Raw genomic sequence first — 16,627 nt, 5'->3', positions numbered from 1 at the left:
TGGTTGTAGTCCCACCCAACCTCAGTAGAATAAGACTGCTTGCATTTAACCTATCTATACCCCTCATAATTTTTGTATCCCACTATCAAATCTCCTCTCAACCTTCTATGTTCTAAAGAATACTGTCCTAATCTATTCAATCTTTCCTTATAACTCGGGTCCTCCAGACCTGGCAACATCCTTGTAAATTTTCTCTGCAACCTTTCAACCTTGTTTACATCTTTTCTGTAGGTAGGTAACCAAAACTGCACACAATACTCTAAATTAGGCCTCACCAACATCTTATACAACTTCAATATAACATTCAATCTTCTATACTCAGTGCATTGATTTATGAAGGCTGATGAGCCAAAAGCTTTCTTTACAGCCCTATCTACATGTGACACCACTTTCAATGAATTATGTACTTGTATTCTCAGATCCCTTTGTTCTACCACACTCTTCCGCACCCTACCACTCACTGTGTAAGACCTACCCTGGTTGGTCCTACCGAAGTGCAAAACCTCGCACTTGTCTGCATCTGCCATTTTCAGCCCATTTTTCCTGCTGATACAAATCCATTTGCAAGCCATGATAGCCTTCTTCACTGTCCACTACCAACCAATCCTGATTTCATCTGCAAATTTGCTGATCCCGTTAACCATATTATCATTCAGATCATTGAAATTCAGTAGATGACAAACAACGAAGGAACCAACACCAATCGCTGCAGCATATTGCTAGTCACAGGCTTCCAGTCAGACAGGGCAACCTTCTATGATCACTCTCTGGCTTCTCCCACAAAGTCTAATCTAATTTACTATCTCATCCTGAATGCCAAGCGACTGAAGCTTCTTGACTAGCCTCCCATGCAGGATCTTGTCAGAAGCCTTACCAAAGTTCATGCAGACAACATCCACCTCTTGCCTTCATCCACTTTCCTGGTAACTTCCTCAAAAAATTCTATAAGATTGGTTAGACATGACCTACCATGCACAAAGTCATGCTGAATATTCTTAATCAGTTAATATCTATCTAAATGTTTATATATCCATTCCCTTAGAATAACCTTCCAATAAATTTGCCACAACTGATGTCAGACTCACCTGCTTTCTGTTTAGAGCTTTTTTTAAACAACAGAGCAACGTTAGCTATCCTCCAATCCTCTGATACCTCCACTATCACTAAGGATGATTTGAACATCTCTGCTAGGGCTCCTGTAGTTTCTGCACTTGTCCCTCACAGGGTCTAAGGGAACACTTTGGGGATTTCTCAACCCTAATTTGCCTGAAGACAGCAAACAACTCCTCCTCTGTAATCTGTACAGCATCTATGAAGTTGATGCTGCTTTCCCTCACTTCTATGGACTCTGTATCTGTTTCCTGAGTAAATACAGATGTAAAGAATGCATTTGAGATCTTCCCCATCTGTTTTGGCTGCACACATAGATTACCATTCTTATCTTCCAGGGGACCATTTTTGTCCCTTGCAATCTTTTTGTTCTTATTGTATCTGTGGAATCCCTTAGGATTCTCCTTCACTTTATCTGCTAGATCAGCTTCATGCCTTCTTTTAGCTTTTCTTATTTCTTTCTTGAGTGGTCTCTTGCATTTCTTGTACTCCATAAGCACCTCATTTGTTCCTGCTTGCCTATACCTGCCACACACCTCTTTTTTTCTCTTAACCCGCGTCTTAATATCTCTTGAAAATCAAGGTTCACTACACTTATTATCTTTCCTTTCATTCTCACAAGCACATACAGGCTTTTCACTCTTAAAATTTTTCTCTTGAAGACCTAATTTCTAAGTACACCTGTGCCAGCCTATCCCAATCCATACTTACCAGATCATTTCTGATACCACCAAAATTTGCCTTTCTCCAAATTAGAACCTCAATTTGTGTACCAGACCTATCTCTTTGCATACTTACATTGAAACTAATGGCATTGTGGTCACTGGATGCAAAGTATTTCCATACCCAAGCTTCTGTCACCTGCCCTGTTTCATTCCCTGACAGCAAATTTATCAAAAATGAAAATTCAGCAACCCTGCTTCAATTCTAAGCTGATGCAAGTTTATCTGACAGATTTCTTGCTGTAAAGGATGGGGAGCTGCATGGGAATGGGACACCAGAACTGGACTTCATGCTGATACTGACTGGGAAGCAAAACATCAATGCACACCTCTTAGGAAATTTAGACCTTAATGTTTCTACATCCATGCTTGGAAAGGTTCCATAAAATCACGTAGGAATAAATTCAGCCCTAAGTTTATACATTCAGTTGTGGACTAACTTAAACTTGTTGTGGCCTCTGATTTGAAAGGAAACTGCTAACACTCATCTGTAAGTGGTAGCTATTCAATTTTATTTGTATTAAGTAACATGCTTTAGTCATTTATATAATAACTATTATTTAAGTTATTGACTGTCAAGAGATGTTAGGGTATCCCAGCGCAGAACTTCAGCAGAATAGTGGCATAAGTCTACTCCCCATTAAGGCAAGACTACACCTTGTAGTCAGCCTTTTGGTTCTAGGTAATCAGTTCACCCAGTTCTCTGCCTCTGGCCCAGGTGAACACAGGTGGATTGGAATGACATCAAGATCGAGTTGGATTTAGTCCAAAATTCAATCACATGCTGAACTACAAGCCATCATCATTGACAAACAGAGGGGCATCATTTAAAAAAAATTCCCTTTGAACTATTCATAGTATATCCTTTCTATCAGGCAGGACTTATTTAAAATGAATGCAGCAAGAAAGGCAAAACAGTGTAGCATGGTGAAATCAGGTCCAAACATTATCAAACAGGCCAGTTAATGCAACCTCCTCCCAGTCTCCATCTAGCTATCAGAACTCACCTACCACTCATTTCGAGGTCATCACCTACAGCCCATCTCTCATCCACAGTCCCTGTTTACCCATCGAACCAGCCAGCCTCAACCTGTTGTTCCTAGCCTTCAGTTGCCTTGGTGTGGTTAGTATCCATTCTCTCTTATTCCTTGGCTTGCTATCTTGCAGTTTATTGTTAAAGTTATTGCTCACTGCTAAATTGTCTCTGCATCTCTATATTTCTTGACAGGAATGATCCTCAGAGTATGCTTGCCTAAAGGAAGTTGTCCATTGGCATGAGCACACAATCCAGAAGCAGCAGGAACCCATTGACCATCTGCTTGCCGCTCTCTTCCAACTCTCTTTTTCGATACAGAAACCCCACACCAGTCAACCTCTTCCTGACGAGTCTCTGATTCTGGTGCCTGAAAGCTTCGACAGATCCCCAAACTAATACCACCACTTCCCGTCCTAGCGCATCTTACATTTTGAGCTCCAGCCGTCTCTGTTTTCTTCGGTTGAGCCAAAGTTTTCTTCATCATCTCTCTTTCAACCAAGTGAGCTCTGACCTGGGCTGCCACTAACTGGGGCAATAAGACCACCAGTTGCAACAAATATGCGGATTTTCCCACTGAGATGTGTTGGGTTTTCAACCATCCAGGAAGAGGAAGGGAGGCAGTGGATCAGATACTTCACCTGCGCCATGGTTCACAGTCAATGCGGAATTACACCATGGGATTTGGGCTGCTAGCGACGGAGTGTGACTGGAACGTGGGAATGCTGCCGGCCCATTGGAGTGCTTGAAAGATGAGCAGTCTACCCAGAATAGGCCCATTGACCTTGAAAACCTCATCACTCTGGCCCTTTGTATTGACAGGAGACTTATGGAATGACCCTCCAGGTCATTAGCCAGAGCCCTATTTCCATTCTCAGACCATTTCATGCTGGAGTGACCTCATCAACAGTGCCTACAGAACCTGAGCAGTTACGGAGAGCTTGCTTAAATACCAAGAGCACAAGTGTCAGTGGCGAAACAACTTCTGCGTGCACTGCAGAGCAGCAAATCACCACTGCATCGAATGCCCCCTGCGTCCCAGAAAATGGCACCACCAGGTAGAGACGAGGGGCCTTCTATCTGGTAAGCTCCCTCCTGCCCCACATTCGAGCACCATAGCCCGACTCACTCTCTCTGTCCTCCTCCACACCCCGATGGCTCTTCACACACAGGAGGCTCTGGTGGAGTCCAGTGCAGCACGCATTTGTAAGGACTGGATTCGTTGAGAAAAGTAGTCGGAGAGAGTGTGATGCACATGTTGGTTTATCTTTTTTGAGTTTCCCTATGTTCAGTTCCTCAAAAGCTCTAGCTAACAGGCATGCTTTTGGTATAATTCCTGTCGGGGTTTGTTTCAGGGTGCACACCCACCTTGTAGACACTGTCTTTTGGCCAATGTCTCTGACTTCCTCAAACAGTCCATTATTTCTCCAACTACAATGTCATCCTGTTTTGTAGGTTCAAATACATCTTCACCTTGACATTTCCCAGATGGTCCGGCCTGATCTACACTTGACTCAATATGAAGCCTGTCTACACATGACATATCGACTGACCCTGCAGTGCCAGTGACCGTGACTGGTTCTTGGTAATTCAAGTTGTGTCAACTTTTCTTTTTCCCAGTGATTTTGTCTGCTTGTCCTAAGACTTCAGCTTTGTATGAGATACCAGTGCCTTGGTCGACAATTCTCAGTTTGTCTTGTTTTAAAACTGAAACTTCTACGTTGTCTTTGCACTTGTAATGATTTCTGTTCAAGCAAGTCTGTAGAGTCCCCAACTGCACTCTCTTCTGCACTGTTGTGCAACTGTTGAGTAATTCTGTCGGGTCCTCTGTTACACTTTCTTCAGTACTGTTTGTGCTATGTGACACTCGATCAGGTAAGTGCTTTTCATTTTTGTCTCATTCTCCATGGAGTTCTGATGGTCTTCAGTTTGCGCTTTACGTAGTCTGGAATGATGCACTCTCACATATGTAGCTCCATGTCTCACGAATACCACACTCTATCCTGACCAATGACAACTCTAGGGCCTTTCTATTCTGTACAGTCTGCTCTTTTGTAATATTCTTTGTACATATTTCTCATCTGTAGGATGGAGCTGTGCCCTCAGTGCTTTTCAAATTCTTCTCCTTCTGACTTCTAATGATGGTTGGCCATCCAACTTAAAGATGCATTACCGCCACCAGTGGACTACAGTGTGGTGGAGACATTTGGGAAATAAAACCCTTACTAGTTTTTTATCAGATGAAAACTAACTTATCCCAAAAAGCCCTACAGACCGTAAATAATGAAAGACAATATTGTGAATTAAATTGAAGGCACTTCCATAACTTAGTAAAGTTTTTAAATGAAAGCCATCAACCCCCAAAGAAAGTCGTGCAGCCTGCATTTTCTTTCTTTCAACCTCACATTGTAAAATCATCTGTTCAACTGTTTCATCATGATGAAAACACCTCAGAGTGATGTTTTCCAATAAGGTATAAGGAATAATTAAGCATAGTATGCCCAACTCAAAGTTAAATCAATACAATTCCTTCCCTTCCTGTTTTACCCCCTTCTCCCATCAATCAAACAGTTTTATGTCTTCGAATTCTCGCTGAACACTCTGCTTCAGTGAAATTCCTCCTTGATGCATGCAGTGCTGAAGTCAGTTTCCCAACCCATTCACTCCTTGTAGTGCCCTTGGAGCCTGTCAACCAGTGCAGAGGGAAGGTTTGGATTCTGGCCAAATACAAATTGATACGGGCTATAGCCATGTACATTGTGCATGGTATTCTTCGCCATAAGGGACCAGTCCGGGGCTGTGTTCCAATCACAGCCATTGCTTTTCTTTACCTTCAGCACTGTTTCAGTAAGCATTTGATTGTGTTGCTCCAGAAGGCCCACTTCTCCAAGAACTGTATGTTTTGGTTCCTTCAATCTGTATCCTTGACTCTTATGGCAATGAGAACAGTCTCTCCTGGTCTGCTTGGTCTTTCGCATTTGTGATTTTAAATACCTCTCTCAAATCTACCTGCATCACCATCTGTTCCAAGGAGAACAAGTTTAGCTGCTCTATTTAGTCATAACTAAAGTCTCTTATCTCGGAATCATTTGACAAATCTTGTCTGCATCTTCTGTATTGTTTTCACATTTTCCTTTGCAGAGATCTGGATGCAATGTTTCAATTGCAACTGAAACAGTGTTTTAAGAAGATACATCATGACATCCTTGCTCTTGTAATCTCTGTCTATTTATAAACCCCAAAATCTTGTATTTTTTTAAGCTGCTTTCTCAAATTCTACTTCCAAGGAATATGTAAAAAAAAACACAGGCTCCGCACAGAAGCAGGCCCTTAGTCCCATCTAGTGCAAGCCAAACTATGTCCCATCAGCCAGAACATCGTCTTTAGCTCTCCATATCCCTCCCTTTCATGTACTGTACCTATATCCACACTTCTCATGAATGTTGAAATCAAACCCACATCTGCCACTTCCACTGGCTACTCGTTCCACATGCTCACCAACCTCTGAGTGAAGAAGTTCCCCCTCTGTTTCCTTAAACATTTCACCTTTCACCCTTAACTCATGACCTCTTGTCCCAGTCTCACCTGAGTGGAAAATGCCTGATTATATTTACCTTATCTGTACCCCTCACAGTTTTGAGTATCTCTCTCAGGTCTCCCCTCATTCCCCTGTGCTCCAGGGAATGAATTCATAACCTATTTAACCTTTCCCTATAACTCCTCCAAAAAGACCACAAACTTGTTGTAGGATTTGGAGGCTTGTGTGCCTCAATGACCCAGAGAGCTGTGCTGGCCAGAGTCAGGGCTTTGTTTTTTTTAGATCTTGGTATGATCACCCATGCAAACAGGTCAAAGGATAAAGGTTAGACTAAAAGTGACCCACCAGTTGTCCAGGTTCAACGGTTCAGGTCAGGACCAACAACCCTGACTGATTAAAGCAAGTTGTTATGGAAACAGCAACGAAGACACCTCCTGCATCTGTGTACGACGGTATGGACAGGCTTAGATAGAGGACCTTTACTGCTGCCCTAAATGCCAGCAGCATAACGGGCAAATGAAATTAATAACTCAGGTCCTCAAGTCCAAACAACGTCCTTGTAAATTGTTTTAGAATTGTTTCTTGTACTTGCTTTAGAATCTGGCACCCTTTATACATCGCCTCATCTCAGACTTCCTGCTAAGGGTGATGTTCTTCAGCATGTAATTTTACCTGCTAATTTCAATTGCCAACATAAATTTGGCTCTTCAAGGCCATTTTTTTTCTATTGAGACTTATGTCCAGTGGATTTTCTGCTCAATAAACTGTGAGAAATTGATTTGTACACGTATCTCTCTAACAGACTCATTGTAATCATGAGGCCCCTATTGTATTATAGTTAAATAATTCAGCTGCCAACTGAACCAGTGGTTGGAAGGCATTAATGCAACATAAGGCCAGGTGGATAGATTCAAGACTTTGTCTGGATACGTGACTTGAAGTAAACTTCATATACTGAATTTGTGCAAGGACAGCCCTCAAAAATTGGATGTATAGAATTTTCTTCCATACATTGAATTTGCACATTATGCTCGTTACTTACTACCATGCACATAATCAAAGTTTATTCATTATTATTTCTTTATTTATGGGTATGTGGGCAAGTTAACATTTTACTGCTTAATGCAAATTTTCACTGAAAAGTCGACCATTATTGACTTGAATCTGCAGCAGACCTTCTGGTGAAAACATTCCCTCAGTGCTTTAGCATGGGGATTTCTAGGATTTAGACCAGTGATGACAATCACCTGGTAGCAGGGTGGAGATACGTCTCTGCCAAAGGAGGTGGAAGGTACTCCTTCCCTCCACTAATCTGCAGGCCACTCTCGGGCACAGTGTAGCACCTGCTTAGCTCCCGAACCCCTCCGGTCGGGGTCACTTGAAGCCACGAGAGCAGGTGGTAGATGGTTGTATGAGCAGCTGGTGCATTTCACAAGTTCCAGTTATGTGACCACCAGCTCCAGGCAGATAACCTCTGAAGAGTATTGATAGTGGCTGGGATCACCCGTCTTGTAAAGACACTGCCCAGAAGAAGGTAATGGCAAACCACTTCTGTAGAAAATTTTGCCAGGAACAATCATAGCCATGAGACTATGATCATCTACGCCACACGACACCTCACATAATGATGATGACAACATTGGAAAGCAGAAAATATTTCAAAGACTGAAAGGCATGTGACTCAGAGTTAAATTTGCAGGCAGTAATGTCGTTCTTGTTGCCTATGTCCACTTGGAATGTGTTCTCACAGAAGCCTGTATGAAATAATGGTGGAGGAAGTAATATTTTAAGGCGATATTTTGGGGTGTCAATTATTGGCTGCCTTGTCGTGTACAGTTTTGAGCTTTGTGACTGTTGCTGAACTTGCACTCATGATGGATGGCATGTGGAGAGTATTCCATCATACATCTTTTTTGTAGGTGGTGTAAGGATTTGGGGAGTTAGAACTTGAGTGATATACCACAAGATCCCCAGGCTCATGCACTGTACCTGTCTGTATATAGTTAATGTTACTACACTGAAATGGATAGTGTTAATGCTAATACAATAAATTGGGCTAGGTTAATTGACATGCATTGAAGTTTTCATTTAGTTTTGGATGCTAATTCATTAATGTGCATTTCATTCTTAGCTATTTTTATATTCTACAGTATATTAATTTGTAGCATGCTTATCTCCTGCCTATGTGATGGATTTGCTCACTTAATAATGGTGAGGGATTCATTGAGGCTCAATTATATTCTGTGCTCAGTGCCAAATGAATCCTTCATGCGAGCCTGCTTGCTCACAAGTAACTACTTGGTTTCTCTGCAAAAGGTGATGTGCACAAGTTGAATTTGAATATCGGAGGGCAAATTCCGAACTGTCAAATTACTCTGATCAAATGAAGCAGGTGTGTTTGGCAATGAATGACGGAAAAGCAATAAAATGGTGGAAAATAACAAAACTCCCGGTAAAACACAGGAGACAAATCACTGAAGGATGAAGAGGAGTTATTTCTTACTTCAAAACAAGTATGCCCATCTCTTCTAGATGCTCTTTGAGATAATATGTTCCCATTTTCTCATTCTGCTTTTGTTTTTGAGCAGTTTGTTCTGGCATTACTGAACAATCTTCCTCATTCATAGAATTAGATATTTAAATCTCTGAAATGTCTGTGGAACTATTACTTGGGAGATGTGTTGCACAGTGGCACAGCGGGTAGTACTGCTGCCCCAGTGCTGTCTGTTTCGAGTGTATACATTTTCCCTGTGTGTGTGTGTGTGTGTAGAGTCAGAAGGGAGGTAACTGCCACATGAGGGAATTAAGTGGGGAGGGGAGTGTGGGATTAACAGAACTGCCATCGGAACTGAACTGTCACAGATCAGAAGGGCCGAATGCCCTCTCTCTGTGTTGGAAAGAAGTACCGGGCCGCAGCTTTTGAAATACAATGAAGGTTCAAGAAACTCGTGCCTTTGCAATCTCAGTTGCAAAACAGTTAAGAATGACAGTGCATTCCTCTCAGCCCCAGTCTCCTGTCTTCTCCCCATATCTCTTCATGCCCTGACCAATAAAGAAACTATCAACCTCTACCTTAAGTTAACATAAAGACTTGGCCTCCGCAGCTCCCTGTGGCAATGAATTCCACAGATTCATCACCTTCTGGCTAGAGAAATTCCTTCTCATCTCTGTTCTAAAAGGACACCTGTCTATTTTGAGGCTGTGTCCTCTGGTCGTAGACACTCCCACCAAAGGATACGTCCTCTCCACATCCACTCCATCAAGGCCTTTCACCTTTCGATAGGTTTCAATGAGGTCACCCTCATTCTTCTAAGAGATTAGAGCTACGTGACTTTGAAATGGAATGTTTGTTGAATCCTGGCAGGGTGGTTTGAGTATCTCAGAAACTGCAATTTCCTGGGAATTTCACCAACAACATTGTCTGGAGTTTATAGAAAATGGTGCAAAAACCAAAACAAAGTATCCAGCAAGAGCTAGTTCTGTGGGTGAGAACGCCTTGTTAATGAGAGAGGTCAGAGGAGAACGGCCAGAATCATTCAAGCTGACAGAAAGGTGACAGTAGCTCAAATAACTACGTGTTACAACAATGGTGTGCGGAAGAGCATCTCTGAATGCATGAAGAGTTGAACCTCGAAATGGATGGGCTACAGCAGCAGAAGACCACACTGGATTCCACTCCTGTATCTAACAACATCTAATAACGTGACCACTGGGTGCACATCCAAGTATATTTAAGATTGATTCAGTATAACAATATATAGATATATTCAACCTAAAACACATCAAGGTCTTATGCTGGGCTGAACATTCTGAATATTAAATAATTTCCATGCTTATAACTTTTGTTCACTTTTTATCTCAGAGTATACTTGAGGGAAAAGGCAGAAAAAACACTTGATTTAATTGCAATGTGGTTCAGGTAGAATGAAAGAGCAAATCAGCCTAGAATCTTGTCTTCTGTTTCCATGGCTTCAGCTTAAAGTTATTTTTTTCCCTAGGTATATGAAATGGAGACTCGATGAAGTCTGAGCCCTTTCAGAACAATATCAGCCTCCAACTATAAACCATTTTGGCTAACACGTGGATGTCCATCTGTTGGATTTGATGTCTGGAGAGTTTTAGAGATCAGCAAATATTTGAGCAGAAGAAAGTGAAACAGAAGGAGTAAAGATTAAAAATGGGATACACGTTGATGGATACCATCTGCTGCTTTATGTCAAACAGCTAGCTTTTCTTCGTATAAATTACATCATTTAGGATTCCATGCAAAAGTTAAAGCTTGTGCTTGCTAGCCCATCTCATCAGGCCTGACATTCATCCCAATACTTGGAGAGCATAGTAAACAGGGGCGTGACTACAGGTCCTTCAGCATAATGAGTCCATACTGACCAAAGCTCCCCCTCAGCTGGTCTTAATTTACAGTATCTAAACCATACCCCTCCAGCCCCATCCCAGCATGAATCTATCTGCACCCCTCTCACCAGGGCTTAGTTATACTGTATAACCAACTTAAGTTGGTTATACACCAACTTGGCCCGTCTGATAACTCTGTTAACAGCCACGTGACTCTGCTGTGAGAAGGCCACCTTATGCAAGCAAAATACGTCTAGGGTCCATATGATCTGGTGTTCAGCCAAACCGGGATGTTTCAATTAAGGAATGTTAATTGTAGTGAATGCTGTGTAAGTTCTGACCATACACAATTATCGGTCACCAAGAAATGACAGATGGTACGCCAGCACAAAATTGCAAAGAAAGTATAGTTACCAATTTTCAGCTTTATTTAAACAATAAGAAAAGAATGAAAAAAAGAAGAAAGGGCCTGTTGCAGATAAGCCAGTCGAAATGTGCACATAAACGTTGGAGCTCATTTCTGTAGTATCTGGGTGTATCGCTGAATTCTCATCATCAACCACAGGTAGAGCTTCCCTTCATGGAATCTCCTGCCTTGTGAAGCACTTCTTGCAATCCGGTCTCCTCTTCGGATGGGACCCTCCAGGCATCTTCCCTGGTGTTTTTCCCTCCACACCTCCCGCCAAAAGACCCCAAACCAGACCACTGTCCTTCAGAAATCTCATCTCACCCAGCTCTCTAGAATCTTCTCTCACATCCCACTGAGCAGAAAGTTACAACACGTACCCAGACAGTCCTGATTGGCTGACACAACATTCCTAAGATGGGCCAAAGCCAAAACACTCTTACTAGCAGGACACACTGCTTTTACAAAAGAACTGCTAAAATAAAAATACCTCACAGCATAGCAGTAGAAATTTTACACAGGGCCTTATGTTCTCCCTCCCCCCACCAAAATAGTCATGTCCTCCTGACTTGGGAACTTATTAAACCATTATTAATAACACTATTCAAATGAATTTCTTGATGTCAGAACCACCCCCCCCCCCAATCCATTTGTAAGTAGAGATAACATATCTCATTATTGGGAAGAATGCAACACTTTGTTTCCCTGATGAATCATAAGCCAGCCTAGCTGGGGGGTTTCCTGAGTCTCTGAGACCTCCTTATCTCCTCTTCTACTTCTTCAGTTTCAGCCACTCTTTGTGTCCACTCCTGTCTACTTGGGGATGCCCCCCCCACCACCCGTCTATCACTTGTACCTTTTGTGACTCAGGTCTCCCTGGCCACCTGACTGAACTCAGCTTCATCTCCAATTATATTGGAGCCCAGTTTCCCCTCACAGTCCATGGTCATGTCTGACTGTCTACTGACAGTCTTCCCCATTATATCTGAGTCGGGACTGGGCAATTCAGAAATCTCCTCATCAATTCTTGGGCAGTTTGCATAAGGGAAAGCATACCAGACTCTCAGTTCCTCATCCTCTGAATCTGTACAGTACTCAGTGGTTGGTTCCTCTTCAGGTCTTTCCACTGAAAACACACTATTGTCAGCTTTTTGCCATACGGTTCTTCTTCTGTGTGGAATTCTACAGGCTGTAGGTTTTGAGTAAGGCTCTAGGTCAACACATACTTCCTGCCCTCGGGGTAAAAGATGATTCTGATGCAGAATTTTGACAGGACTCTGTCTCTCCTCTGGCTTCACCTGGAAAACTGGCAAATTTGGCGTTCCAAGGCTAAATAGAGAGCCAGTGAGACTGCATTTGCTGCAGACCTATGCAAGTTGAGTAGGTCCAGGACATACTTAGGCAGCAGTTGATTTGAGACATTACCAACTTCTCAAAGCATAAGTAGATGTGAGTGCCACCGGGTGATAGTCACTGAGGCGGCTCACCCTGCTTTTCTTGGGAAATGGTATGATTGTCACCCTTTTGAAGCAGGTGGGAACCTCTAACAGCAACATTCAGAGATTGAAGATGTCTTTGAACACTCCCTCCAGATGGTTGGTACAGGTTTTCACCCTCTTGAGAGATGTTCTCACCTCTGAGATGGAGATCACAGGGTCATCAGATGCAGCAGGCATTTGCACAGATGTAGTTTTATTCTCCCTTTCAAAGCATAAAAGGTATTGAGCTCCTCTGGGAGTGAATAATCACAGTCATTCATAACGTTAGGTTTTGCTTTGTAGGAAGTAATGCTGGGGCTGATTCGCATCTGATTCCATCTCTAACCTCAACTGGAATTTGTTTTTCACTCTTAAATTTGTCTTCTGTAGGTCATATCTGGACTTCTTGTATAGTTCTGGGTCTCAGTCTTGGATGCCTCAGACTTAGTCCTCAGCAGATTACAAATCTCCAAGTTCATCCCCGGCGTTTGGTTTGGACACAGTCAGTATGTTCTAGAAGGCACACACTCATCCACACATGTCTTGATGAAGTCGCTTACAGCTGTGGTATGTTCATTCAGACTTCAAGATGAATTCCTGAATATTGTCCAGTCCACCAACTCAAAACATTCCTGTAAGTGCTTGTCCATACCTTCCTGGTCCTCACCACTGGTGCTGTGGTCTTTAGTCTCTGTCTGTACACTGGCAGTAGAAGTACAGCCAGCTGATTGGACTTCCAAAGTGTGGGTGTGGGATGGCACAGTAAGCATTACTGCAAGTGGTATAACAGTGGTCAAGTGTGTTGTCTCCTTTGGTTCCACAGGAGATGCGTTGGTGGTAGTTGTTCATAGACTTCTTCAAGCTGGCCTGGTTGAAGTCTCCTACACTGATAGGGAAAGCATCTGGATGAGCTGTTTTGTGCTAGTTGATTATGCTACGCAACTCCTCTAGTTGGCCTAAGGTGAAATATGCAGGGCTAGCAGGACAATGGTGGAAAACTCCCTCAGGGGATAAAATGGATGACATTTGACCACAAGGTGTTCTAGGTTGGGGGAGCAGAACTGACACAGAGCTGAAATGTTTTACAGTTTTAGAAGTAAAGTACTTTGCAGTTCCGTGGGAACAGGGCTGAGGATCAGAGATGATAATGCTTATGCAACTACTTTAGTTTATTTCAGAATTATTTACTATATCTCCTGCTTTACACACATTTATTAAAATTTAACAGAATTGGATTTGAACCCCTAAATAAGGTTTCTTTCTTTCAATAAACACTTCCATTCTCAAATCTATGTTCCAAAAGATGTGCTTTACATCTTCAAAAATGAAGATCAATTTTAATTCAGTCAACAGACCTCCTTCAACTGCCTTTTTGATTACCTCTTCAAAAACCTTTAGAAGTTTCATCAAATAGGACTTTCCATGCACAAAGCCATGTTGACTCCTCCAAATCAGATACTCTATCCAAATACTAACAGATCCTGTGCCTCAGATTTCCCTCCAGTAACATCCTCACTGATAATTTCAGGTAGACTGGACTGAATGAGTTACAGTGAGTTAGTAAAATTCGAATTAGTCTGACTTCAAAAGCATTAAATAGTACAAGCATAATTTAATCCTTTTGACAAATTAAATGAGTAGATGATTTACCTCTGGTGATAGTTTTTTGAAAACCTTACAAAAAAGTATGGCAAAAGTCAGCAAATATTAAAGAATATGGAATTTGTTCATGACATTGCATCTGTCAGATAGATGTTCAAACACCTATTAGTTAGTGACCTGAAACAATGACTCGCTTTTCTCCATCATCCCGTCTGACCTGCTGAATTTTGTTTTTAGCTTTTTGCTTTTATGTCTTATAAGCACTGCCACGCTTCACCTTTCCTTTATGCATAATTTGTAACATTACCGAGCACTCATTGAATTGGCAGAAATGATTAACTGAAGATTGGTTGTAACACAAATATTCTGCAAACATCTGTTTGAAAGTGATGAAATAAATCTTTGTTTTATTGGACTCCGTTAAAATCAGCTTGAGAGACCAAAACATCAAAGTGCATTTTAGTATAAGCAGAAAAGTAATTTTCTGGGAAGTTTCTCAGAGATACTTCTATTCTCTAACTTTGCTGGAGAACTGATGGCTACTTGATGCAAATTAAAGCTGGGGAAATTCCGATAGATTTTAACACTTGTCAGAAAATGGCACTTCTCAAAAAATATCCAATATTTGGAGGTTCAATAATTTTTGGAAAATTCTTGACTTTCCCAATTTGTCAATTAATGCCACATAAGATTGAGTTAAAATTCAGATTTATATAATGTTTTATATACAATTAACAAATTGCCAATAAATACCACATAAATTTGAGTATAAAATCCAGATTTATATTATATTAATATACACCAATACCTAAAAATGAGAACAATATTTTTTTCACTTACAAACGTTAGTACATCTGGACTACAGACTGTAATAGCTGCAATTTGCCCCTGCCCATGATTTCTACAACCATTACCATTATTTGAATATTCAAGTCACATTCTCTCAAGCTACTGTGAGGTCTGAAAGCACATTCACTTGTGGTGTAGGTGTATGTGTTAATCACAGTTGTACAAGGTAGAATGAGTAAATATTGTAAGTATATATCAATCCCTGTTGCTCATTTCTTTAACAGTAAATTATTTTGAAAGAGCTTTCAAATATATATTCTTTTTTGAGAGATATAATGCTATCATACAAGCAATTAAAAATCACAGAAAAGGTAATTTTTGCATTGGTGGCCTTGACTGAAAATTTAAAAAGTAGAGTTATGAAACTAGAGTAACCGCACCCAGGAATACTGCATTACTATAAAAAATGAATTTTAGACAGAAAATTTCTTCTAACGGTTGTAAATATATTTATTTCAGGCTCAAAACTGACCTTCGATTTTGGTGGTGCTCGAATGAACCATTTACAATCAACTGCCTCCGTGGGTCTGGCCTTGCCTTCCTGCACGATTTGCTTTGATTCAATGATTCCCTCGGGTCCTCCCATTTCAAACTCACACACTGAGATAAAGAAAGAAAAATCAGATAGAGAATCACATGGCATAATCGGACTGATCAAAGATATTCTTGTTCATGTAAATGAGTCTCTGATGTGGTCGCTTCTGTACTAACCTGGCAATGGTTTCAGGGCACCAAGGTGTGCAAATTCAGGATCTTTAAAGATAAAAAAAGGAGATGATTTATGGAAAAAGATCAAGCAACATTTGAATTGATATTAAATAGGCAAAATTCTGACAATCTCCTGTCACATTTTGAAACTGCATGCAGTCATTTTTTTTTACATTATTGTTTTATTTTCCAGAGAACTCAAGGGGAAGGAGATGTTCAAAGTTCAAAGCAAATTTATTATTGAAGTGCATACAGTATATGTCCCCATAGCTAATATGTTCATCAGTTCTATGGTCAAGTAAGACAGCTGCCAATATTAGAACGAGAGCTGAGTAAAACAAAAAATTTAATTGATGGGTGTAGAGTACACAATTGCTTTGTAACTGTGGAACTTAGCATTGCATTACCTCCTATTCATGCTGAATTATCTCTACAGATTGATTTCAATAATGTTACACTTCCGATCACAGTTAACTGCAAGGATCCGATATTTACCATTAAACAGAAGAATTCAGCTTAATTACAATCATTTCGCACTTCACTGATCCAAACTAGATCAATTAATAGTGTGTAAAATTGCTGCTGTTCAAAAACCAATTTACTTTACAATTAGACCAGTTACCATTCAAGCTTTTATATTTTTATGCAGCATGCAAAAGTTTTATAATCAATGGAATATACTTATTTAAAATGATATTGTTCAACACTTTGTTGAGCACTAAATGTTACTAAACAAGTTTGTGTTTGATTGAAGATCAGGGAAGGTAGGAGAGGTGGGTTGGATGCTATTTTGTCTGTTCTAACACTCCTGGCAGCCCTGATGAAGAG

General features: G+C 41.0%; 1 protein-coding gene across 2 annotated transcripts in view; it reads right to left on the bottom strand.

Moving 5' to 3' along the window:
* The window catches only part of neto1l (neuropilin (NRP) and tolloid (TLL)-like 1, like), a 303,103-nt gene that overhangs the window by 65,723 nt on the left and 220,753 nt on the right, over nucleotides 1-16,627 (bottom strand). For both annotated transcript variants that reach the window (XM_063035473.1, XM_063035555.1), the window contains exons 5-6: nucleotides 15,803-15,844; nucleotides 15,564-15,691 (exon numbers count right to left, since the gene is read on the bottom strand). In XM_063035473.1, the coding sequence (XP_062891543.1) occupies nucleotides 15,564-15,691; nucleotides 15,803-15,844 (170 nt within the window). The remainder of the gene's footprint in view (nucleotides 1-15,563; nucleotides 15,692-15,802; nucleotides 15,845-16,627) is intronic.

The sequence above is a fragment of the Mobula hypostoma genome, chromosome 1, assembly GCF_963921235.1.
Source record: "Mobula hypostoma chromosome 1, sMobHyp1.1, whole genome shotgun sequence".
Taxonomy (NCBI): domain Eukaryota; kingdom Metazoa; phylum Chordata; class Chondrichthyes; order Myliobatiformes; family Myliobatidae; genus Mobula; species Mobula hypostoma.
The sequence above is the reverse complement of the archived record's forward strand: the minus strand, read 5'-3'. Positions and strand labels throughout refer to the sequence as shown.